The sequence below is a fragment of the Bacillus rossius genome, chromosome 3 (genome assembly GCF_032445375.1).
Source record: "Bacillus rossius redtenbacheri isolate Brsri chromosome 3, Brsri_v3, whole genome shotgun sequence".
Lineage (NCBI taxonomy): Eukaryota > Metazoa > Arthropoda > Insecta > Phasmatodea > Bacillidae > Bacillus > Bacillus rossius.
This window is the reverse complement of record NC_086332.1, coordinates 23,346,441-23,371,816: the sequence shown is the minus strand read 5'-3', so window position 1 is coordinate 23,371,816 and position 25,376 is coordinate 23,346,441. Positions and strand designations below refer to the sequence as shown.

Here is a 25,376-nt window from a genome sequence, read left to right as displayed (position 1 = left end):
TTGATGGTTCCTGAAAACCTTTACGTTAAATCGCTGTTTTCGTTAAATCCGTGTTCGCAAAATCGGGGTTCTACTGTACTTCATCTCTAAAAAAAAGTGTAAAATTATATAAAATTTTCTTAGAGAATTATATAGTATATCTTTATAAATTATATAAACATTTGTGAATTAAAATAATTTATTAAATTTTTTTTTGACTTCAAACCTCATTAGTAAAAGATTCGGCCTGTTTTAAGCATCTCAGATTAAAGGAGACACAAATGAATGAGATTCATAAATACTATAGAATACACATAGAGATATGTTAGATTAAAAAAAAATACCTTTATGCACAGCCTACAAGTGTAGGTAGATTTAGAAGTACCTATTTCTTCTGAAGTATTTTGGAAACTTCTATAAATTTCCAGAACATTTTAAGAACTTAATAGTTAATATACATGACATCTTTATACTCTCCAATAAATGGTTAAACATTTTCTCGCCTTCCATGCAGCATAAATATTATGATATTTATTTTAACAAAAGTTTTAGACAACATTTAGAAAGTTTAACCAAATTAAGAATGGATTCGATAGTGAATGGTAAGGAAGTTTTTATTTATTTTCTTATTCCAACCCCAGTTTTTTTTCAACCCATTGCAATACTGGTTTGTATTATCACAAATTGTTTTAGACAAAAGTTTTAGATGAAAAATATACGATTTACAAACAATTTGAAAGGATTTGATGATTTTCTGGAAGTTGCACCATGGTAATAGCTAAAATAGCACTATTTCTTTGAAATCTACTAATTTCACATAAAACCATATAATCTTGGCTCTATTTATTGGTCTAGAAAATTCAAGTGGGGAGAGAGAGCTCATCACTTCCACGGTGCTTGTAAAGATTTCCTTCTCACGTGGAAAATAATGAATTTCGCCCCTATTGTTTTCTGTATGAATAATTAATAATAAATTAATACTACTAGTAAATGTAATTAGATGTTTAAAAAATTTTAAACATCAGACTATAAAAAATACATGTAATTTAAATTGGCAACCCACCTCTTCAGGCCTGAGTTGCTGTATCTGGGAGAACCCCAAAGACCGGATGGGACCCATAGAAGCCTCCTGGCACAAGCTCTTCATGTCTGCCCCAGAATAGCCTTCCGTCAGCCTGGCTACCTCGTCCACGTCCCCGTCGCTCAGGCTGTTCCGCTCGGTCAGCATCAGCCTCCGCACAATGTGACAACGGGCCTGCCAAACAACCACATGCATTCACCTGGCTATGCTCGTGTACTTTCATTCATTAAGGGGCCCGCCTAGTCAGGGGTGTATTCGTGTTGACGAGGCTCCCTGGTGTTTCTATAACGGTATTGCCTCTGAGCGCAAGGCTGTGAACTGGCACGCATTGTGCAAAGGACAACTAGAAGATTGTAGTGGTAAGCATAACATTAGATGGTAGAAAAATGAAGATAAAAGGTGTAATGGAAACCCTTGGGTGCTTTCAAGAATATTTAGCGGGAATTTCATGCTTAAAAAATTATTCTGAACATACATTAGCCCTTTTCTCTCTTCTAAAAATACAGGTTAAAAATGTAATACAGAAACAGAACCACCCACCATCCCTCAGTGTATTCTTAAATGCTGCTAAGTCCTCGTGTTTTTTTTTTTTAGGGACATACTTAAATAGTCCCTGAAAAGCCCAGGAAGCAGCTCAGGCGGGAAGAACATCAACACCAGTAAACTAGAGGTGAACATGATGATGAACATTACAATCATTAATTACACCCAAGGAGGAGAATAAAGAGGATCAAGTGGTGACTTAGTAAAAATTAAATAATAAAATAAAAGAGTTGTTTAAAGTATACCCTTTTATTTCATTGTTAGCATTATTTTTTTTTTATTGAATTTTGGTAGTTACATGTTCATACTTGGTTTGACGGTATTCATTATAGGAGTTTAAAAAAAGGCATATATACCTATATCTTCATCTAATAGAATTCTGTTATCATTAAATGGTTAAATATTAAATAACTGATGGAACATTCTTAAATGCTAAAAATAAAACATATATATACCCTCTTTTATCGCATAATCGTCGCACCTATATTTTTGGCCGTCAAAATTGGGATAAAAAAACTTCTCGCGTAAACATCAAATTATGTTTTTGGTCCCGCTATTAGATGCAGAGCGCTTTGTGTAGGTGTCTTTTCCGCATAAAACAATGTACTTTAAAGTAGAAATCTAATATTTATACGGAAATTACCACTTACTTATTTAATTAACAGAAATACGAAGTTGAATGAAGTGTAAATTTCTTTTAAAGACGTTTTCAAACATTATCTTTATCTGATCGTCTGCATCGCCGCGGTGTACCGGTGTAGATATCTTTTCCGTATGAAACGATGTATTTTAAAGTAGAAATCTAATATTTATTCGGACATTACCTCTTACTTATTTAATTATCGAAAATACGAAGTTGTCTGACGTGTCAATTTTCTTTTAAAGAAGTATTTAAATGTTATTTCCTTTATCTGATCATCTGCGTCGCCACGGTGTACCGCTTTCCGCTTATGAACATGTAGCCAGCGCTAGTTGGCTTCATTCGTGTTTGGTTATGTTGCTTCCCGTATAGAGTGCGCGCATGTAGTCAAATATTGATATTTCGCCGATTGCATGCAACGCGCACTGTCTGTCAAGAGCCGAGTTCACTACATTTAATGGCCCGCATTCTTTCGTGGTAAATGTGTACTACGGCAATAGTTACGCGTTGGTTCACGTCACAGATTCAAGTAGCTTGTGTTCGCGTTACAGTTTGGTTTTTCTATTTAAAGTTGAAGAAAGGTTTTTGTTTAATGAATTATTAATATAAATTGTTCGGCGTGCTCTTGTATACTCCACCTTTTTTTTTTTTTTAATAAACGTACTTTCCATGAACAGGATTTGTTTTTATGAATAACTTTACCTTACAAAATTTTTTTCCCCCCGCATAATCGCCGCACCCCTACTTTTCAAACTTGATTTTAGAATAAAATGTGTGACGATTATGCGAGAAAACATGGTACGGTATATATATATATATATAAAACATTAAATAAATTCAAATGTAGATTTGACATTAAATCATTTCGTTTCACAAATTAAATTAAGAATATATTTATTTTCAAACTTTTATAGACCACATAACTACAAGGGAATCCCTTATATAAGATAAATTCATCCATCAATTTATTGTTTGTCTTTGCATTTCTGGCCCTATGATACTTGTAATTACTATTTAGTTTATGTATTTATATTTTCAAGTCCAATGTTGTTTATAATACAAACAACTTTGGAAAATTTGGAATTGTTTACATTTATATTAACTCCAACTAGCTTGTTTAAAGATTTTTTAAATTTATATTAACTTCAACTAGCTTACAGTTTAATTTGCAAAGCTTCCCACATACCTACAAACAACCAGTAAGCTGAACCTAAATAATCGAGAGCTTTATATATATTACCACTAAAGACAGTCTGGAATGTTACATAAAAAATGTGTTGATTCGAAGGATTCCAATGTCAGCATCGTTCAAGAGCTACCAAATCACCTGGTACTCGGGAAGAGGAATGTAAAGCTTCTTGACCAGACGCCTCCTGGCCGCTTCATCCAACTCCTGGGGTCGATTGGTGGCCCCCACCACCAGTATTCTGTCTTCTTCTCCAGTTGTTGCCCCATCCTGTTCACATCGTTCTCCTCATCCACAAGCAAATGTCACTCTAGACTATAATTTATCAAAAACACAATGGATTTTCAAATTTTTAAGAAGTTTAACCAATCTGAAATTTGTAAATTTGCATGCCTACTAACCATGGGCGTAGATCCCGGGGGGGCCAGGGGGGCCCGGGCCCCCCCTGGAATTAATGGGCCCCTCCTTGGGGGGGCCCACTTCGTGATTTTAAAGTTAATGGTGTACACAACATATATATCAGATTATTATTTACAACGACGACAGACACTTTGACATGCTTTACATTCCTACCTTCGAGTTCCGTAGTTATTTTTCCTTAGCCCTTCTGCAAAAGCCATGGTTTGGAGTTTTCCAGTGAGAACTTTGAAACCCTTAATTCCTAGAAACCGTTCATTCCAAAGGACGAAGCTAGGGTAGGGTTCCGTAATCATTTTATAACATTTGTTATTTGATAACTGCAACACTGCACGAGTAAACAGAAGTAAGAGTGAGAAAGAAGTATTTAAACGTTACACATCCGTATTTAAGTTAATAAGGAAGCAAACGCGTCTCTTTAATAACTTATCAAGCGGCATATTTTAACTAAATAATTCACTGCCAAAATACTGATTATACTAAATATAAGCCGAGAAATGTATGTGGTTCAATTAGCTGTAGGATAAATTTCATAGTTCTAACTCCGAGATTTTTCATTTGTGTCATTAAATTATTTTCTTTTTTACCTGGTTGATGCCTTTACTAAATAAAATAGTCTTTAAGGGTTTTAATATGATTCGATCGTTCATTTGATGTTGATCCGTTTATTAGCTTTGGCGCTTTGGGTTTTTAGGGCGCATCAAAAACTGTGAACAAAGAATTTCACGAACAGCATTTGAATCGCAGTAATTATGTGATGTGGCATAAAAAAAACCCAACAAAGTGCGAGTCGAACTCGCGCACGAAGGGTTCCATACCATTATCTATAAAAACGGCAAAAAAAATCATGTCTGTTGTATGGGAGCCCCACTTAAATATTTATTTTATTCTGTTTTAGTATTTCTTGTTATAGTGGCAACAGAAATACATCTTTAGTGAAATTTTATTCGGTTGTCACGTTAGTTGTATGGGAGCCCCCATTAAATATTTGTTTTATTTTAATTTAATCATTTATTTTTAAAGTAAATATATAACTAAATATTCTGTGAATATTTCAAGCGTCTACCTGTTGCCGTTTTCAATATCGAGCAAAAACGAACAAAAAAATCACGTATTTATTTTACTATGTTTTTAGTATTTGCTGTGTCGTTTGGATGAACTTAGTTTACATGAATTAGCTAATGATTTTGCTTCAAGATCTGAAATTAGAATAAAAAATTTTGGAAAATGGTAATGTATGGGTGGGGTGTTATCTATTTGCATTATATTCAAGTATATTATTTTTATAGATTTTTTCATGGATATTTTATGTATTTAGGTTAGCAAATTATTCAAACATGTTTGAGAGATCACTTCTTATAGTCATTAATTAATAATTACTAAAACATATGTTGCTCTGCTTTATTGTTAACATCACGTACGTAAAAATAAAGTGTATAACATACGAGCTTATCATCAAGAGAAGACTTGTTTCGGTTGACCTCTAGCGTAAAATTCTTAAACTACAGAATTCACGGGCCCCCCCTGGAAATCCTACAGATTTGCGCCCATGCTACTAACTATACAAATGTCTAGTTTTACTAAAAAATATTTATGGTTTTAAAACAAAAAAGTAGACATAAATTTTCCCATGATTGGATTTAGTGTAAAAGAAATTAGAAATAATTATTCAGTTTTACGTAATTTTCACTATAGTGACCAATTTTTCAGTCACAAGTGTATCAACGTACAATAGCCTGTATATTGAGCAGCTCCCCAACCCCAGATTAGGAAAATGAAATACAGTGCAAACTCATTATAATGAAATTCACTTATAAGGATTTCTCACTTGTGATGTGTCAGTTCTACGTTTTTCCCTGTACTCGGTTTGGTTCTCAGTTCTTGGTTAACCACCATCACAAATTCCAGTCACACCAAATATGACAACAGTTCATAAGAAAGTAAATCATAAGAACTAATTGGCAGTATCAGCACAGTTCAATATAAAGCACTTTCATTACTAAGTACTAAAACTGTGGGTTTTTGAGATACCTACATTGGCGACTCCAACCCATTGGACTTAATGGGAGTCCTTTCTAATTCATTGTAGCCTGTATAGCACGCATGAAAATATACACAAGCAAGCACTGCCAAAACAGATTGATATCATAACAAGACTAAAATAAATCTGTAGAATATAGATAAGAATAGAAGGATGGTGGTAGTAGGTGGCTGGTATTCACGAAAAGACACGCTTTATCATGAAAATTTTCTTTGAATTTGTTTACTCTTCATAACTATTAAACAATAAGAGGTTTTAACTTACCAACTGCACAAGAAACTCAGTTTTCATTCGACGAGAGCTTTCATGCTCCGTGTCGTTCCTTTGAGATAGCAGAGAATCTATTTCATCTATGAAGACCACGGCTGGTTGATGGCACCTGGGGGACGACACAGCTAAAACCGCAACCTCGAGGTGGTCAGTTACAGTTTGGACAGGTTTGGGAGGAGGGTGGGTACAGAGGCTCAAAATGCACTTAAAAAAGTTTGTCTACATCCTGCAAGCAACATATCTGTGGAAACTCGCAGCCATACAAGAGCAGACTGAACAGCATACAAAAAATCAGTTTTGTCGTTTGAAAATGTTTAGTTGTTGGTCACCAGCTCTTTCTGAAACAAGTCAGAATCCTGGACCAGAAAGTTTAGACGCCCAACCACTCCTGTTGGCTCCCGCGCAACACAATTATTCCAAAGTTTACTGAGGTACCCACCAATTAAGTTTCATTCGCGACACTCTCCACCCTCTTGGTATCTTAAAAAAAGGCAGCAAAAACACTTTTGTAGAGCTAATCAATGAATTACATAGAATGAAAAAGTGTCTTTGCAAAAGCTGATTCTTCTTGTCGAACCATTGTTATTTCATGTTCACATGATAAAAAAATTCTAAGAGCCTTGCTGAAGATTTCCTTTCTAATAAAAATTATTCACCCCACCAAGACAAAATTTAGAATTGGTATGGGATATATGAACTGTATGCCTCCACGATAACATGAAATTAATAAATCGCAGAATCATCATAAAAATGTAGTTATTATTACAATTCTTCTTATAATATGCGCAGAAAAAAAAGTAGGTACCAATTCAAGTACCCGTACAAATATATTTACAAATGACACAACTTTTCTTAACTTTCTGCTAACATGTCTATGTATTTTCCAGACAATGTGCATGTGCAATCTTTTCCGAAAGATGCAGAGATTAAGCAATGAATGTAGATTCCAAGTGTTAAGATTAGCAGGAATACACTTTCACAACATATTTATGCTATTTTACAGATAAATGCATGAACGCCAAGCAAACATTAAATCAAGCAGATATCTACAGTGTTAATCAAAGCATGAAACAATTAAAATTGCTCTGGGTTTTCATTTTACCATAGTGTTCTGACAAGCAAGTTCCTACGACCCAACAGCTAACAAGCGACACGTGAGTCGCCATCGTACCTTGCCACCGCGAAAAGTGCACGCACCATCTTCTCCCCCTCCCCGATCCACTTCGAGGTGAGGGACGAGGCGCTGATGCTGAAGAACGTGGATCGCGACTGCGATGCGATGCACTTGCCAATCAGCGTCTTCCCCGTGCCCGGAGGCCCAAACAGCAGTATGCCCTTCGGCGGGCGACGCAGCCCGGTGAATATGTCGGGTCGCAGCAGTGGCCACACCACCGCTTCCTGGCAATCAAGTCAATGAGCTGTTCTTAAAACTTACGACTAGATCAGACACTGAAAAATCCGTGTAACTGAAAAGACCTATAGAGCAGGCCATATGTCGTTTGAGCTTGACCCTATAGTTTGATGCAAACTGGTTACTCGAAATGGTCAGGCAAAGCCAAATAATAGACGGAGCCCTGCGGAATCAAATAGTGCCGATTCGGCACAGCCCAGCAACACATCACCTCTTCTAAAATTGTAAATATCATGACACTGTTGTGTGCATCTGCTGCTGTCTGAATAAAAACTGAAAGACCTAAAGACATTTGTCTTTGGCTTCTTTACCCTACTTTGTAACATTGCAGAATTCCCGCCCTCTACTATTTTTCACATTCGAAGAAGACTATTTTAAGTTTAATGTTTTCATGAATATTTTAATAATTATTTTTATTTTCAATATTTTGTTCATGTTTTAATGATTATTATTACTTTAGGTTATGTTTAGTAGTGTTTTATTATTTGTCATACTTTATAATTTAAAATTAACAAGTATATTATTAATGTTCTTTATATATTTTAAAGAATAGTATGGAAAGTAAAACAGTAAATTTCGAGAACATACAAGGAGTGAAAAGAAAGGACATGGGCGCGACACACTGCCAGCAGGTTATTTGTCACACCTCAAGACAGTGCGTCGTTGGAAAATCCCAGCACGCGGACATGTAACTGCGCACCAAGAAACTGGAACTTTCGCTGCGCGCAGTCTCACCAGCCAATCAGTGCGAACTTTGAGGTGACGTGATGGGTCTCCCCATGCCAGTATTTTTCAGGAAATAATGTGATTGGTCGGTCGGCCCACTGGGTTGCCTCCCTTTGTTGTATCTTGTAAAGGGACGGTAACTGTGTGGTGTTTGTTCAGTAGCAGTCAGTTGTTGTCTACAGTCAGCAGTGGACGGCAGTCGACAGTCATTCATATTTTATCAGTTGTGTCGTCGTCGGACCAGTGTGACGTCCGGCTGCAGCAACTCACGATACAAAATGTAACTTGTAACAAGAAATTTTTTTAAAAATATAAACGAAACTTTAACAGTGTTCATGTGTATTTGTTATTATTCCGGGTTGCCTTGCCGGGTCAACTCTGGAATGTAACAACTTCCCCAAACTAACACCTCACAAGATGTAACATCTTAGGAGTCCAAAGTTACTGTATTAATGCCCATTTTTAGATTAAAATATATAGTGCTTCCCATATGTGAGTTTTTCAATAAAAAAATAATAATATTGTACTGTATGGTTTAATATGTGCACAAATAAGTTGGTTTTTAATACATATAACTCCACGAGTAAGTATAATTTGTTTAAACAAAATATCTCAACAGTAGTGTGAAGAGCAAGAGTGTGAGTGCATGTATGTGTCGTCTAAGGCTATTTAGCAGTGTTGATGGTTCTCACTCCCTCTCATCGTTGTCCGGCAACTGGCACCCAACACAATTAACGTGTCCATCTTACAGGTGTTTACGATGCAACTGTGCTCAAACATTATTCTTTTTGCATGAGATTTCCCACGCTTTTAACTGAACATTCTGTTGGTATTTATAAGTGCACCATTTATATTCCTCCAGCCCGCACAAGTTTGCTGGTAACATGAGTGCTGGTTTTCATAGAAGGAACTGACAAAGCGTAGCTTGCCGCCTCTTCTTTCTCCGCGGCAAAGGGGGGATGGGTAAAAAATTAAAATATAATATATTAAAGAGAAACAAAGGTATTTACAAATAGCAGTCTTCTTCTTTTGTCTTTTTGTTAGTGCAGGAATTCAAGGGGTCATAAATATGTTGGAGGTGGGAGGAGAGAAGTGAGAGAGAAGTAGGTTGTCATACACTCCTGTAGTAAACAAACAAAGTAGAATCTGTAACCAAGAACTCTAGTGAAGACAGATATACGGTGCAACACTTATATGAGGGTGACCCTAATGTTGAAAATGTTAAATTTTTTTTGCCAAAAATTAAAGGTGCGACCCTTCTGCGGGTAAATACTGTAGTTTTGTATAACACATTACTTACTAACCAAAAATACAGTAGAACCTCTCTAATCCATCAGCTTTGGGACTGGGGGTATGGTCGGAATGCAAAAAAAGGTTGGGTTATAATAAAATACAGAAAAATACGGATTTACAGAAAAACAAACAATCTGTGAACCCAAAAATAACTGTATTGTTCTCTACATTAAAAATATTGCAATACACTGCACAAAAGCTGTTATTATCATTGAAAAAAGGGTAATACATACTATACATATATACTGTACACACATAAATACTGTAAAAATTGAAGATAGCCTAATATAAAAATTAATTACAAAAAAAAAAGTTATAGATTTTTGTTTAGCAGATTAAATTATAGACTTAGCTACAGTGTTCCTCCATTTCTTGATCCACAAAATGTCCAGATGTGTTGAGGTTGAGTTCTGCTTGATGTACTGAAGGGCAATATCAAAAGCATTCTTGGTGTCGGTGTGTGAAATCCGGGGGGTTCGTTATAATCACCATCCTATTCTTCGTTCACAGTTTCTTCATTATTTTCCAAAACAGGCAATAATCTGGTTGTCACCGAGCTCTTCAATGGTTTCGCAGTCTTTGACACACTGGGCAATCCACTCCTCAACTTCACTGTCATGTAAATCTCTAACAATATTCTGCGCATCGTTGTTTTGCTCGTCTTCGATCTGGTCACTTTCGGTCATAATTTCCAACCCCTTATGCCAAGATTTTCACAGCGTGTCAGGTTTCAGTACCTTCCATGACTCAGCAAACGTATAAATAGCATCTTTGATGTTGAGAGACTTCATAGCTTCAAATATGTTACAACCTTCTTTGACTTTTCTAAAGTTGAGCTGATGTACTTTCTGTGATACTGCCTCTTTCACCATTCTATAACTCCCTGATTCTTTGGTTGGATAAGTGATGTGACATTTGGTGGAAGGAAGATACTTTAATGTCCCCTTTCACTACTAATTCCTCCTCAGATGGATGTGATGGTGTGTTATCCAACAGCAATAGAGCACTAACAGGGAGCTTTTTTATGTTTCAAGTCCTTTTCAACAGATGGAATGAACTCATCGAAAAAAACAAGAGTTGAAAAGATTGCAATCCATCAAAGCAGATTTTTGATTGAGGTACTAAATTGGCAAGGATGTTTTTGAATGCCCTAGGCTTCTTAGGTTTGCCAATAACAAACAGGGGAAGCTTGTGTGTACCATCAGCATTGCTGCAAGGAGCAACGGTTAGCCTACCTTTCACAAGTTTCGTTCCTGCCATGGTTTCATTTGATGCAGTGAGCGTTTTGTTTGGCAGCATTTTATAGTTTAGGCCTATAAGTATAGTATAGGCATTTTATAGTTTATGTTATAGACTTGGCAAGGTAACAGTTTATATTCTTTGACAATTTCTTGAAACTTCACTTTTGCTGTCTCGGCATCAGCAAATAGTTTTTCACAAGAAATTGAAACAAATTGTATGCCATGACAGGTTTTCCAGCAATCCATCCAGCATCCACTAGCTGCAAACTCATTTTTGGCTTATAGTTTTTATGTGCAAAGCTATTGCCTTTTCTTTTATAATGGGCCCAGATATCTGGGTTCCTTTCCTTCTTTCTTGGCAGAACCACATCCACAATGTGTTGTCAAGCAGTTCAAGTTTAGGCTTTTTCAATGTTTTGCGATTCTTAACAGTGTTTTCACCATCTATCGTCACTGTATATGATTCAACGTTGTTCCGGTTTCTTTTCGAATCTTTTACTGTCGTAACGCCTACTCTGAGTTTCTTGGCAATTTTTTGGAGTGATTCCCCTGTGTACAGTCTTTGTAGCACTGTTTATTTTTAATTTAATTAAAGAGTAACGTGTTTATGTTTCACTCCTGACATGTTGATAAAACACACACAACTATACACTTTGTAAAATAAATACATTCACAAACACAGAAGAACACTATTATCTTTGAAAGATTTGTGCAATGGGAGTGCATGACTTGATGTAAGTTTTTGGACATACGCCATTGCTAAGCAATTGCGTATGTACAAAAACTTACATCAAGTCACAGAAGAACACTGTCATAAAACCAATGAACAATAAGTACTAAAAACTACACAGTACAGTTCAAAAAAACATGCACAACATGAGAGATGAGCAAGCACTAAAGCAGAGAAGCGATAACAGCAAGTAAACAACAATGGCGCTGCAGGCGGTGAGTCACAGATGAGTCAGGACAAGTTTGGCTCGAGCACGGTCGGATCAACCAGAGTGGCGGACCAGCCAAGGGCAGACGAGAGGGGTTATACGTACTGTATTCTGAGGACATTTTTTTAACACTTCAAGCTGAATCAAAATTTTTCATAACATCAATTTTATGCTGTCACAAACAAATTAATAAATACAAATTATCATTAGCATAAAAAATCTGTACAATGTAGTATTAAATAATCCACAAGGCAATCAATCCCATCAAACTTGCCTGTATAGTGGTTTTGGCAAACTCCAGACCTGCTATGTCGTCCCATGTTACTTGTGCACCAATGTCCATGATCTCGTTTCGTATCAGCTCAATCATTTTTGGGTCAATGTTTTTAAGTCTCTCATCCACTTCCTGTTGTGAATCCTCATCATTGGATGATGTCTTACCAAACTGCCCACCAAAATCACTATCAGCACAAAAAAAAAATACATTCATATAAATATATATTATAATGAAAAAATTAACATTCAAACAAACCAAAAACTTGGAAGCTAGCTGTATAGAACTTAATGTTACTATAACCAAATTATGTATCTCATATTTTAGTAAACTTAATTCAAAAGTTATATGCACAGTATAAATGGTGAATTTACAGCTAACCAAAGAAAAAAATTAGAAATTTAAAACTGGCTTTCACCTTCCAACAATTACACCAAGATATCACTACTGTCATATGTGTTGTAACTACTGATTAATAGTTTCCGTAAATCATTTAAGCTGCAGGTATAAGTTTTTTTTTCATGGAAAAATAGGAACTAAACAATTGCAGACTGTGGCAGAGTGCACAGGAATGCATTGAAATTAAAAGTAAATTAACTTATCACTAATTAATTTAACAGATAATTACTAGCATTATAGAACCCCTGATTATTAACAACAATCAATTATAATTAATAAGCCAAACTTATTATATGAGCAATTCCAGCACTTACTCTTCAGCAGTAGGCTTTACAGGTGGTATGAACTTCTTGAAGACCCCACGTTTCGCTCCAAGAGACTTCTTTTGGCAACCATAACTGTTAATTTGGGGTCCAGAGTTACGATTGGAGCCAAAATTTTTTATGTTCTGCATTGCCTACAATGAGCAGAGATTTAATCAATTAGTTATTATTAAAGGAGTGCCAAAGGGAACCATACACAGAGTTCAAGATCTACAGAAAATCAAAATGATAAATTTATTGATGTTAATACTAAAGATGGATTAATCAAATCCTTAAATACCAACTAATTTTATTACTAGAAAGAAAAATATTTAAGGAAGGAAAATTCAAACCTTAGCACCTGTGTTTGACAAGGGTTATATTATTTGTCTCTACTACAGAAGCTATTAAAGAAATGTTTTTATCTGCTACCAGCTACAAAGCTCTGGGAATGGTTCGCAGAAAATATTAGACACACAAAATTTCTTTAACATGCAAATATACAATTTTTATTTTAAAAATACAAATGGTTTCTTCAAAACTAAAAATTTTTTTTATCATATATTATTTTATTTGTGACTCTTGAGATCTAGATTTGGATTTGAAGCATTCTTTCAAGAATCAATATTCAGACTTGAGAAAATGTGGCTTCTAGCCAACACAATTTTATGACTCAATAATAGTTTGCTTTTATTGATATTAAACCTGATGTGACAATACATGGTAACAACAGTGCCACCGACCCGTAAGAGGGGGTGGACAAAGCTTTTGGATTCAGCATGAAGTTAACAGTAAAATATAATATTGTAATTTACTTATTTTTATTCCCCAAGAGTCTTGTTCATATTAACCACATTATTGACCACTAAATAAATACCCTGTTTTATCATATAATCGTAACACATTTTATACTAAAATAAAGTTTGAAAAGTAAGGGTGCGACTATTATTCGAAAAAAAAATATTTTTTTTAGGTAAAATTATTTGTAAAAACAGAACATATGCTTGGAAAGTACTTTTATTTAAAAAAAATAGAGTATACAAATGCACTCCAAACAATTTAAATTAATAAGTCACGCAACAAAAACATTTTATTCAACTTTAAGTAGAAAACCCAAAGCTGTAACGCGAACGTGAGTCGGAATGTATAACTATTGTTGTAGTACACAACACGAGAAAGCGCGGGCTATCGAATGTAGTTAACTTGGCACTGGATAGAGCACTCGTAAAGCATGCAATCGGTGAGCTATCTGTATCGATATTCGACTACATGCGCATAGGGCAATCAACATAACCCAAATATGAATGATGCCAACTAGCGCTGGCTACATTTTTATAAGTGGTACACAGCGGCGACGAAGACGAAAAGATAAACGTTATAACATTTTAAAACGTCTTTAAAAGAAAATTTACACATCAGACAACTTCATATTTCTGTTAATTAAATATTTAAGTGGTAATATATGAATGAATATTAGAGTTCAAATTTAAAATACATTGATTTACACGGGAAAACTACCGGAATCTAAAACATAATGCGATGATATGCGAGAAATCTTTTCTCCAAATTTTGATGTCCTAAAATAACGGTGCGGCGATTATGCGTGTGCGATGATTATGCGATAAAACACAGTACGTATAATAATTCTACTGTCTCCAGGCAGACTTCAACATTCCTGAACAACCCTTGAGCAGCAGTACACTTTTTGAACATATAAATTTAAATACAGTTATTATAAAGTGTTTAACAAAACTTTATGTTTTAATTATGCGAAGCATTTTGTGTGTTATTTACTTTAATGTTTGCTGCCATCAGCGAGCGACCTAGTCAGTGGCCATTTTGTTATATCTGTTCCAGGCTGCAGCCACCACTACCCGAGGTATGACGTGTCAACACACCGAGGACTTCATCGCTCGCCATCACCGACTAGTCTTTCTGTTTTCACACTTCAAACTACATTAATTACTTTCAATAAATATTCTTTAACTCTTTTCTGAGACTTTGTCATCAAACTGGTAATCTTGTCAGCTACGAAGGTGATGAACACAAAACATACCCATTATCCAGTGAGGAATTTTATCAATTAATTAAAAAATGTATGAGGGACGTTTAGATCATTCTGGTGAATAAAGCATGTTAATCGAGAGTTGCTTCAAGTTATTTACCACATGTGAATGATCTCTAGTACCAGGAGTGTGGGACGCCTTTAAGAGCCCACTAGATAAGTTCCTTGAGTAAGAGTGCTCAACGCTCAGAGCGGGCCAGGTCAGGAGGAATAAGGTAGCTTTCAAGAGGCGATTTGAGTCACGTCAACCTTGAGAGAGAGAGCCTCTCGACACCAGGTTCGTGTGCCCATCAACAAATGGTGGCACCCAGGCATTACATCTACGTGAAGTAACGGTCATATGAAGTCCTCTAGAGGTCAACAACTTCATCAGTCAGTACGCCAGGGCTGACATGCTCACCAGTTCATCCTTTGCTGTGCGAAACATGGAATGTCCTCGTTCGTCACCGTCTGCCTCCCTGCCCATGTCTTTCTGCCTAGTAGCGGTGGAGGCATTCCAGTTCCTCCCGCCAGCAAGGTCGCTGCTGCCTTGACCTCGGGGGGCAACCAGTGCACTGCTGGTGGAGGGTGCATTTTGATTCCTCCACCCAAACACACTCCGTTCTGTACCAGGAACTAGACACACAATTAAAACATCGGGAAATTTTTTAATTTTTACAATTTTTAAATGCAAAGGATGCCTTTTGATAAAATGCAGGTACACATATAGAAATATTTATTTATTTGAAGGGCTTGTAAAAGTCTCCACTTTAATGAAGGCAGGCCTACAGACCAAGAGAAGGTTCCGTAAGTCTATTACTCTTCCCACCCCTTTGGGGAATCAAACCCAGGTCTCCCGATTATCAAGCAGGTAAATTAACCTGCAAAAGCACCTCCAGGTGCTTGGAAAACATTGCAGAAGAAGGAAGGGGGGGGGGGAGAGAGAGAGAGAGATGAGAGACCTTTCTCTCTGTGGTGATTGTATTTATTTGGTAGGTTTACAAGAACTGTTGTCTTCCAGCCCCCGTTTTTTATAACTCAGTCTTCCCAGTTGCTTATAACCAGCAGATCTTGGCCCGTATTAGACCTCACCCCAGCCTTTACGAATCAGCTTGGAGTTCTTAGACTGACCACTGAGTGACACTGACAAGGGATTTGTCAGTATGTAATTTCTCAATGATAATCACAATAAATATTGCTCTAAATACTTTAACATTATAAATATGGATACATATCCTTATAGAGCTTGAGTAAAATCCTAAAAATTAAGAACTGAATTTGATACATAAAAACAATTTATTTAAAACTACAAATCACGCAAGTACATGCTCACTGTTTGTATGATTTCATTGGTAAAACAGAATTAAAACATCAAATACACTAACTCATTTATTCTGGTTATTTTTCATCTCTAATAATAACGACTAAACTATGTTTATTAAAATTCAAAGAGAATTTAATTCATTGTGTACAAATTACACTTCCAAACATTCACTTCAGTGGCAGAGTTTTACCACCAGACATTTAGCAGTCAGTTAAAATACTGTACTGAAAATCTTTGTGAAGTACATAAACGAGTTCAAAATTTCCATAATGTTATAAGAAGTGAACTAATATATTTGAAAAAAATTCACACTTCAAAACTAACATTTTTAAATTGTATACCTGGTTTCAACATAGCGTGATCCATCAAGTCGCTGGCATTGGCACACGCCTTCAAAGGATCTGCGGACAACCACGCTTCGTCACCCCTGCAGCGGGTGTCGGCTGTCCCCTGCTGCAAGGGTGACAGGCTAGCAAGATCACCCTCCGTGACGCGCCACGAGCTGCACTGGTCTCCACCGAGTTTAGCACACTCGACCGGTTTTAACAGTCGGGCCAAGAGCGTCTCCGGATCATCCAGATGGCTTGTCCACTTCTGGCTCTCTGGAACAAGTACAAAATTAAAAACAGGTCACCCACGTTATGAATACTCTGAAATCATCAAGAAATATATGCTAACTAGACACGGAAATTAAAAATTTCTACATGCTACAACATATTCGCTCCAACACCATCAACATGTATAATTATGCTATAAATTAGTAGTTAAAACATAACTTTTTTGACGTGATAACGTCTTATAAATCGATGAACGCCGGCTGCACGCACGAAAAAGCATGACTCATTGTCACGTTCCGCCTGAGCCGAGCGTGCAAGAACCGGCCAACCACCGTGCGAGAAAATCTTCAATAATATCAAACAGGTTAAGGCGGGTTTTTTAACTAATTGTTCGTGAGTAGCCTATATTGTATATTTAAACAAATTATTTTTAAAAAATTTGCAAAAACAGTAAATAATATTTGAAAATTAAAAAGTATGTAATTTTTCATCGTTTTCTTATGACGTTATTACGTAAAATTATCGTCCGTAAACCAACTTTACAGACAACCCCCTTTTTTTATAAATTTGTTGGTGAATGCCATAATTCAAATATATTAAATCTGAAATAAATAAATCTATGCTAAAAGCCGGCCCATTGAAATACAGTACATCACATATTTGTTACGTAAATATTCTCTTATTTAATAGCAGTTAACCAATATGGACACTTAAAAATTATTAATATTTGCCCTGTGGCATTGCAGGTCCCTGCTCTCCACAACTTTGCAGAGTATTCTTATGCCATGATATGTTCCAGTCAGGTGGTGTATCAGCCAATTATATAGTGCAAGGTTATAGCAAATTGTTTTTTTTTTTAGTATTTTATTTACATGAATATTCCTTTAAGTAATTTTGATATTTAAATATTTTATTCAGAAAATCCATTGCACTATGTTTTTACTAAATATCACAGGGTTGGCTAGGTATTTTATTTCATTTAAATGTTATTTTTACTGCTATAATTGTACATGCTTCGAGAATTTGAGACAGTGGTTTATGTGGAAGAGAGAAGGAAAGAAAAGCAAGTGATGCAGTGGCACCGAAATGATAGACGAGACACAGATTTTAGCCAGGACCGTGGGAAAACTCTCCGACTGGGGAATCACAGATAAGTATGTAATTGTAGAAAACGTATTAGTAGCCAATAGGAAATAAGTTTTTTTCAGGAATGTCTCCAGTTGAAACTTTTTGTGTGTTTTTTGTACTGTGTTTTGTCTGACTATACATTGCTCGGACAATGCCCTGTGAGGTCGCGCTCGTTGGTGGCTCATGCATTTATCATTTTAATGTAAGTTAGAGACGATTTTAACGACGGCTGTCCAGGCTGCACCGATAATAACCTCTTTTCGGAACATTTTGTTTTGAATTTCATTGACCACAGTCGTCAACAGGAGCCTATGACGGGGATATGGTTAACTTTTGAGCCGTCCCAAGGACCGCTAGTTTCCTCGGTTGTACCGTGTGTTCAGAAGTGACTGTGGAGTATTTTTGTCGACAAAGAAATAATATTTGGAATAATTTCACAGATTTTTCATAATCTCAAACAAATCTTTTTGTGCAGAGCAATGGAGTAGCCATGAACTGTGTTGAGTTTGACAGTGTGAATAATATTTCAAATCAAAAAATAAATCAACAATATTTGGCTATAAACTCTTTTATTTAAAATGTCACTCCAAATTCACATAAAAACATTAGCCAATTTAATATTCACAAACAATCTTAACCTACTATTTCCTGTGATACAGTGGTTGACTAGTGTTTCTTTTTTGTATGAGTAATTCAGATAATAGCTAGCTGGGAGATCCTAAAAGCTTTAAAAAATACAAGTTGATTGATATTATCTGCCAGCAAAGAGGATCTGTGGTGTGGTACAATCAATACAGAAATAAAGCAAGTATTTGGAAAACAAATCTGAGAAGGTATTTTTTACCCCAATACCACAGATATCTGTACCGATACCTGTGATGAATATCAGCAGTATATACCAGTAGGTACCCATATCGAACCAGCCCTATACTAAACTCCCATTAAATTATTTATTGCTGTCAGTGCGCACTAACATAATGAAGAGAACAATTGTGATTGCCAACAGGAATGGTTAACATTGAAGATCCTGTAGCACACTGTCTGATGGGTCCAAAACTGTAAATACACGGATTAAATAAAGAAAATAAACACACTATAATGCCCAAACATGACTCAATAAATTGAACATTCAAGTAACATTTTAATATTAAAATTACCTCACACAGATCCAATATTATGGTTTGTGTGATTTCAAACAGATGGTACACAGTGGCAGCGGAATTTTTTTTATTCTTTGAAGAGGAGTGAGAAAAGCCAAATTTTATTTTCACAAAAATTATAAGTTTGATGTAAAATATACTGAATTGTTTGTTTACATCATCTACTGACTATATTGGTAAATTAAAAACCAAATCAAAGAGAACATAGAACACATTTTACGCATTAAATACTAATTGGTAGAACTACCTTTGTTTAAGTGACAAATTTTGTGTTTATAATAGCATTACACACAATGTAACAAAAATGTTGCCTTAATAGTCTCATACATTTTCATTATTCTTTCATTTACATAGTGAATATATAATTTCACAACTAAATCTACGGAATTTATCTTTGCACAAACTTCTATCTTGCTCCTAACCATGTCGTCAACCTTATGACATACACATTTTTTTATGAAGTTAACATAATTAATAAACTTATTTGACTTCCCCAAAAACTTAACATCAGAATGATTTTTGCATAATTATATTATACATAGAAGCTTGTTTTGCGAAATATTTGAATAAATAATTAACTGAACACATAATGCAGAAAGACTGCTTTCCATAAATGTATTTTCTTCTAATTCTTGTGCTACAAACAAACTCACATCATTCCAAACAAAAACATACAGAGTATAAATTGAACGTTGAACACAATTTTGACAATGATTCTATCTTTGTGGTGCCCACATGAATTACATCCGTAACATAGCTAAAATGCTTAAAATTATATCAATAGCTAAAATTCTATCTGACCCCTGGAGCCCCAGGAAGGAGCCTTGCACCCCTGCCACCCTTGTCCTGACATTCCTGTGTACAATGTCCCAAAAGAGAAGCACAAAAAAAAAATGCAGTTAGCTCACTAGTTGCTGAGAGGAAATATTTAAGGATGTCTAAACTCAACTGGTGAACTATGTAATTTCAAGCCTTTTTTAGGATTTTTTAATAAAACTTTCTAAATTTTTGTTAAGTTATACTTTTTTAGGCAAGTTATGGAAAAATTATTGAGAGTGAATTTTTATGATGCACGCACACTATGCAACAAAAATTTTTATAGGAAGATGGTGGACCCATGTGTACGAACATAAACTCATATAAAGTCACTTTAATAAAAATTAGGGGACATTGATGTGCCAAATGAAACTATATAATTGTGAAACTACCCTGGAATATATTTGGTAAACAAAAATATTAATTGTAATGAGTACATAATTTCAAGTTTTAAAAAACCTAAGGATACTGGTATTACAACAATTATAATAAACATTTTCTCTATACTCTTGTCAGGCTTCGTAGCTTAGTGCTTAAAGTGTGGGGTTAAAAAGCTACAGGAACGTGGGAACTCAGCAGTGAATATTTTTAGTTTAATTTTTTTTTTTTAATTATATGGATACACTTTATAGATACTGAGGGCGTACGGTGTTGTAGTGAAAATTATCGGTGAAAATTAGTGGGCGCCACCACGTGAGTGGGCACGTGGACCCGGCTGGAGACCCTAACCCAGGGCGTTACGTGGCCCGTGTGTGGCGAGATATTGGCCCTCTAGATATTATACGCGCTGCTCTCGACCCTACCTAAGCCCGCTCTCAGCGTCAGGCACGCTTCTAATACGCTGTGGGTTCTCAGGGCGTCCCACACGCCGCCGGCCAGGTTGGGATCCCACATGGCCCCCCGAACACAAAAACACGTAACACAGTTAATTGGTTTATTCTACTCACGATTTATAACCGTACACGCTCCTTCACTGATACAACTGAGAAAAACGCTCGAGGCACGAATCGGCTTAGGTGAGGAGGCGAGCCACGCACGTGGCCGCCCCAAGTCGTTACGTATTACACTGATGTTACAAAAACTCTGAGGAGTGAATATTGAATATTTATACAGTCTCTCCGACCGAGAGAGGCCCCGAGGATGAAAAGAAAGAGATTCGAATAAATTAAGCTATGGAATGATTACTCAGTGACTCAACGGTGATGTCCTCGGGGTGTCGACAGAGACGTCCGCTCTCGGCCGGCTGCAGAAGGAGACTGGGATGAGCTCATGGTTTGCAGGTGGCAACATGGCGCCCTTCGCGCCGAACACAATTACCGTTACAACATTCTGCGATTCCGTGCCCCGGCGAACGTTAAGTAAATCATAGATTACATTAATAAATATATAAAAATTACGGGCAATTTAAAGTACATTAATGTTTACGTAGTTATTGAGAATTTATATAAAACATTCCTACCCTCGTCTAAGTCCGTGCCTATTCGGGTCCGCCCGGGCAACGTCTATAGTTTTATAATTAACGTAATATTTAAATTAAGGAAATACATGAGTAAACTGCAACAAAACACTGGGGCAAAAGAATGAAAGAAAAAGGGTTAAAATATCACTTAACACATTTAGGGGTGCGGCGCACTGCAGCTAAGCGCCCTCTTGCTGTAGTTCGTGGCGCGCAGTTTGAATCGCACACGGCTACGTACGTTACGACACAAATGCCGGGTAGGAAAGGTGTTGGGAAAGGGAACGGAGGATGATCAGGCTCGTGGGGTGAAGCCCCGGCTGACGTCAATACATTATATGGATACATTACAAAATATATATGGATACATTATATTTGTTAACTGAATTGCTATAATTATTAAATACATAGCTCATTCCATTGGATTGATTATTTCATACTAGGTCGACCCATATATATTTTTTTTAAGTAATATTAAATTAATATTGTTTGATAGAAAATGAATTTACATGAATTTGCATAGGTAATAAAAAAAACTTTATAATAGTACAATTATTCTTTAATACTTAATAATTTATAATGTGCAGAAAATATAGAGTATTAAAACTTATTAGTGAATTTTAACAAGGTGGGCAGTGTTTTAATAAAATTCTTTGTCAAAAATCAAGTCTTTTTAATTTTATCGGGGACATTTCATTACAAAGTTTACCTTTCACTCTGCAAATCGAAATGATTCGACAGTCGACATAGCTGCTCCAGTAGCGAATATGAATGGAGGGTGCAAAACTACGTGAGTCGCGTTCAGAAATTGATTGATTGATTATGAATACTGATCCATATTCTTTAAAACTTTTATTTATTGTGAATGTTAGTGATATAAATTATGTTTATTACCTTTTTCATGTGAATTTATATAAGTGAGGTTATGTTCCCGTATGTATAATTCATTTGCATTATAAATTATTACATTATTATTTAATAAATAATTAAAATCGATCTCCATTATTTTACTAAATTAAATAATTTTATAAACATGTTTATATTAATATTGAACACTGAATATTTATTTAATTAATTATTTGTTACAATAAATTTCAAAATAGTTCAGTATCTTAAATGAAAATGAAGTATGACTTCTAAAATTTATATTACAAATATATTTTGATACATAATAAGCAAAACTAAACAAAATACGATATATATCTACAATTAAAAAAAAAATTTTTTTGTGGAAAGTTAAAACCTTAACAGAGATAATTTCTACATGATTTAAACGAACAGTCTCCAACCATTATGTTTAATGTGAAACTATAAAATAAAGAGGAATAAATAAAAATGTTATCAAAAGGCTGCTCAAATCAAATTTTTGAAATTACCAGTATGTTACTATTTATTTCTGGACTTTTTCGTAACTTTCATGTCCTTCAGTTTCCTGATTTTTTTTTTTTTTTTTTTTTACCTGTAGATAGCCTGTATTATTTCAAGTAGGAACACCACCTTCAGGTTTTGTGGAGACTGGCTTTGACTGTACTCTGACCGCACCAATACGCACCACTTTTACAGCGTGCTGCAAGAACAAGTGCTGGTGCAGCGTAATTGTTTATATCCCCTTCTCCTTTCTTATCCACTTCCACTCCATACTCGCGCAACTGAGACTTCAGTAGCAGAAGAGACATCTCATTACTGTCCCTGCAACATTAAAACAGAAATTTTCACATACATAATAATTGGAAACCTCTAAAAACAGTAGTCTCATTTATCGGACATAAATCGGCCGGCAGTACGTCAGATACGCAAAAATTTTAAGATAAAATGGAGGTGTTAGCAAAGAGCCCATTAAATGCCAAACTATGTTATAATTTTATACATTATAAAACTAATAATCATGTTTTACAACAATTCAACAGAAAAAAAAAACGAAAAATCAGTTTGGCTAACTAATAAGCTTCAGAAAAACCGGGAGAAACATGCTAATAACTTGCAATTCTTGTTGATGATAAATGCAACTTCTTTTACAGTGGGACTTCAAATAATACAGAATGTCAGTATAGGAAATGTCTTATAAACAAGACTTTAATGTATGATAGTTTCAAAAATGTAATAAGTAATCCCAATGCTGATAGATATGCTGTGGCAGCAAAGCCATACGGACCAATATCACAGATGTCAGGTTTGTATTCTACAGTATAAACAAAATTGAAGTACTTTTCAATGACTTCCTAAAAATTTGCCACACAACCTCCATTTACACTTAAAGATGAAGTTATGAGAAAATAAATAGTTATTTGCAAATGGTACAGTCAATATTTTAAAATATTATTAAATCAGTCCATACCTAATTATCCCTATTTGATATTCTGTCGATACAGTAAAGCCAAATTTATATTGTGTACATTCAAAGTATGTTTGTCCGTCATCCAATGTTAATTCATTTGTCTGTAAGCTCTCCAAACGGTTTCCAACACCACACACAACCTTCATAATATGTACTATTCTAAATTAATGGTGCCAAGAGAAAAAAATATCTTTATATATACCTTTAAACTGTTTTCAATTACATTAAAACTGAAATTTAATTTCATTGGATACCATTTGTTACATTTCTGTGCACCATGGAAGCAGCAAACATGATAGTGAAACGTGAATAAGTTGCGGCTCAATGATCTGTTGTCAGTTTACGTGTCATTGTGGTACAGACCATAAGGCTCAATTTTGCCGAACTTCATCATCTTTCGCACCACACAGTATTTCAGAAAACAGTATTAATTTCAAAATGATCTTTTCAGAACAAATCCAGGAATATCTATAGGCCTACTACCTATTAAAAAACTCATGTACAGTCGAATTTGGATAATTCGAAGCTAAAGGGACCACTGGAAAAATTTGAATCATCCAAGATTTTGAATTAGACAAGCAAAAAAAAACTGTCCAACCTAAAAATGATAAATGTTTATTTTCACCTAAAAGAGATCCATTGTCATCATTCAATCCATTGGTTCTTTTTTTTATTTAAAAAAAAAAATCTGTACATATGTATTGTATAAAGTTACAATAATACAGTGTTGTACAGTAACATGGATTTTAATTCCAGAGAAGTCAAAAGGAATTTTGTACAGTAATGTAAAACAGAAACACATTCAAAGCTTTTGGAAAAAGTTGGAAATTTTTGTTTGTTTTATAGATCTAATTTATTTATTCAAACAATTTTCTTAGAGTTTATTTAGAGATTGAAAAATAGTCATTCACATTTTCTCATCCTTTAACAAAACATCTCAATTCTTTGATGTGGTCCATGGCTTCAATGATTGTAGGAACTAGTTTCTCATCATTTTCCCACACACCGCCAAATCATCATCTATTTGCACAAAGTCCTCGTACGAAAAACCAGCACTTTCATCGACAACTTTTCAGTTTTCAGCAGCAGGCACAATCTCATAATTTTCTTAAAGTCCTTCAAGTGCGATGTGACGAAAGCCGGCTTTTTAAAAACAGTTTGCAACACTGTTTGGTTTCATTTGACCCCACGTACTGCTACACATTCTGACTGCCTAAAGGATGTTAATTTTCTGTTTGTCATTTTTGACAAGAAAAGCTCCTGACAGAAAGTTCTGGACTAAAAGACGTCGGTAGAAGTGTTTGAAATTTTTAATGACTCCTTGATCCAGTGGTTGCACTTTGGAAGTCATATTAGGAGGGAAAAGTAAAACTTTAACATTTTAAAACAATGTAATGTAGGCTGTGCAACTGTCAATAAACAATAAAATTGTGTTTTTTTCTTTACGGTATTTTTTTCCAGTTTGAACAGCCATTTTTCAAAGAGATCACTTTTCATACAAGCTTTTTTGTTGGCAGCAAACTCTAAAGGCTTTGTTTAAAAAATTTTAAAACATCTTGGATTTTCTGACTTCTCGATCATTAAGGGAAACTTTTCGGAACCATCCATATTTCCCCCAACCAAGAGTGTGACATGGTCCTTCCTAAGTTGTAAGTTTCCCTCCGTTGCACCTTTCATTTTTTAATGTCAGTGTTTTGTCTGGAGTGCATTTGTAAAAAAAAATACCTGTCTCAAAATATTTTTTGCATTTTGGCCTAGAATCAATACAACTAAATTGTTTTTCCAGTTAGTGACTGCTTGTTGGTCTGCACTCCC

General features: G+C 35.3%; 1 protein-coding gene across 2 annotated transcripts in view; it reads right to left on the bottom strand.

The window, feature by feature from the left end:
* The window catches only part of LOC134530346 (fidgetin-like protein 1), a 30,292-nt gene that overhangs the window by 3,589 nt on the left and 1,327 nt on the right, over positions 1 to 25,376 (bottom strand). Inside the window, exons 2-10 of one of the 2 annotated variants that reach the window (XM_063365099.1) lie at positions 22,779 to 22,915; positions 16,451 to 16,711; positions 15,207 to 15,421; positions 12,754 to 12,896; positions 12,041 to 12,227; positions 7,329 to 7,555; positions 6,152 to 6,266; positions 3,571 to 3,699; positions 1,043 to 1,234 (exon numbers count right to left, since the gene is read on the bottom strand). In XM_063365099.1, coding sequence (XP_063221169.1) covers positions 1,043 to 1,234; positions 3,571 to 3,699; positions 6,152 to 6,266; positions 7,329 to 7,555; positions 12,041 to 12,227; positions 12,754 to 12,896; positions 15,207 to 15,421; positions 16,451 to 16,711; positions 22,779 to 22,915 — 1,606 coding nt within the window. Of the gene's footprint in view, positions 1 to 1,042; positions 1,235 to 3,570; positions 3,700 to 6,151; positions 6,267 to 7,328; positions 7,556 to 12,036; positions 12,228 to 12,753; positions 12,897 to 15,206; positions 15,422 to 16,450; positions 16,712 to 22,778; positions 22,916 to 25,376 lie in introns of both variants that reach the window. The other variant, XM_063365098.1, reaches the window with a different exon arrangement.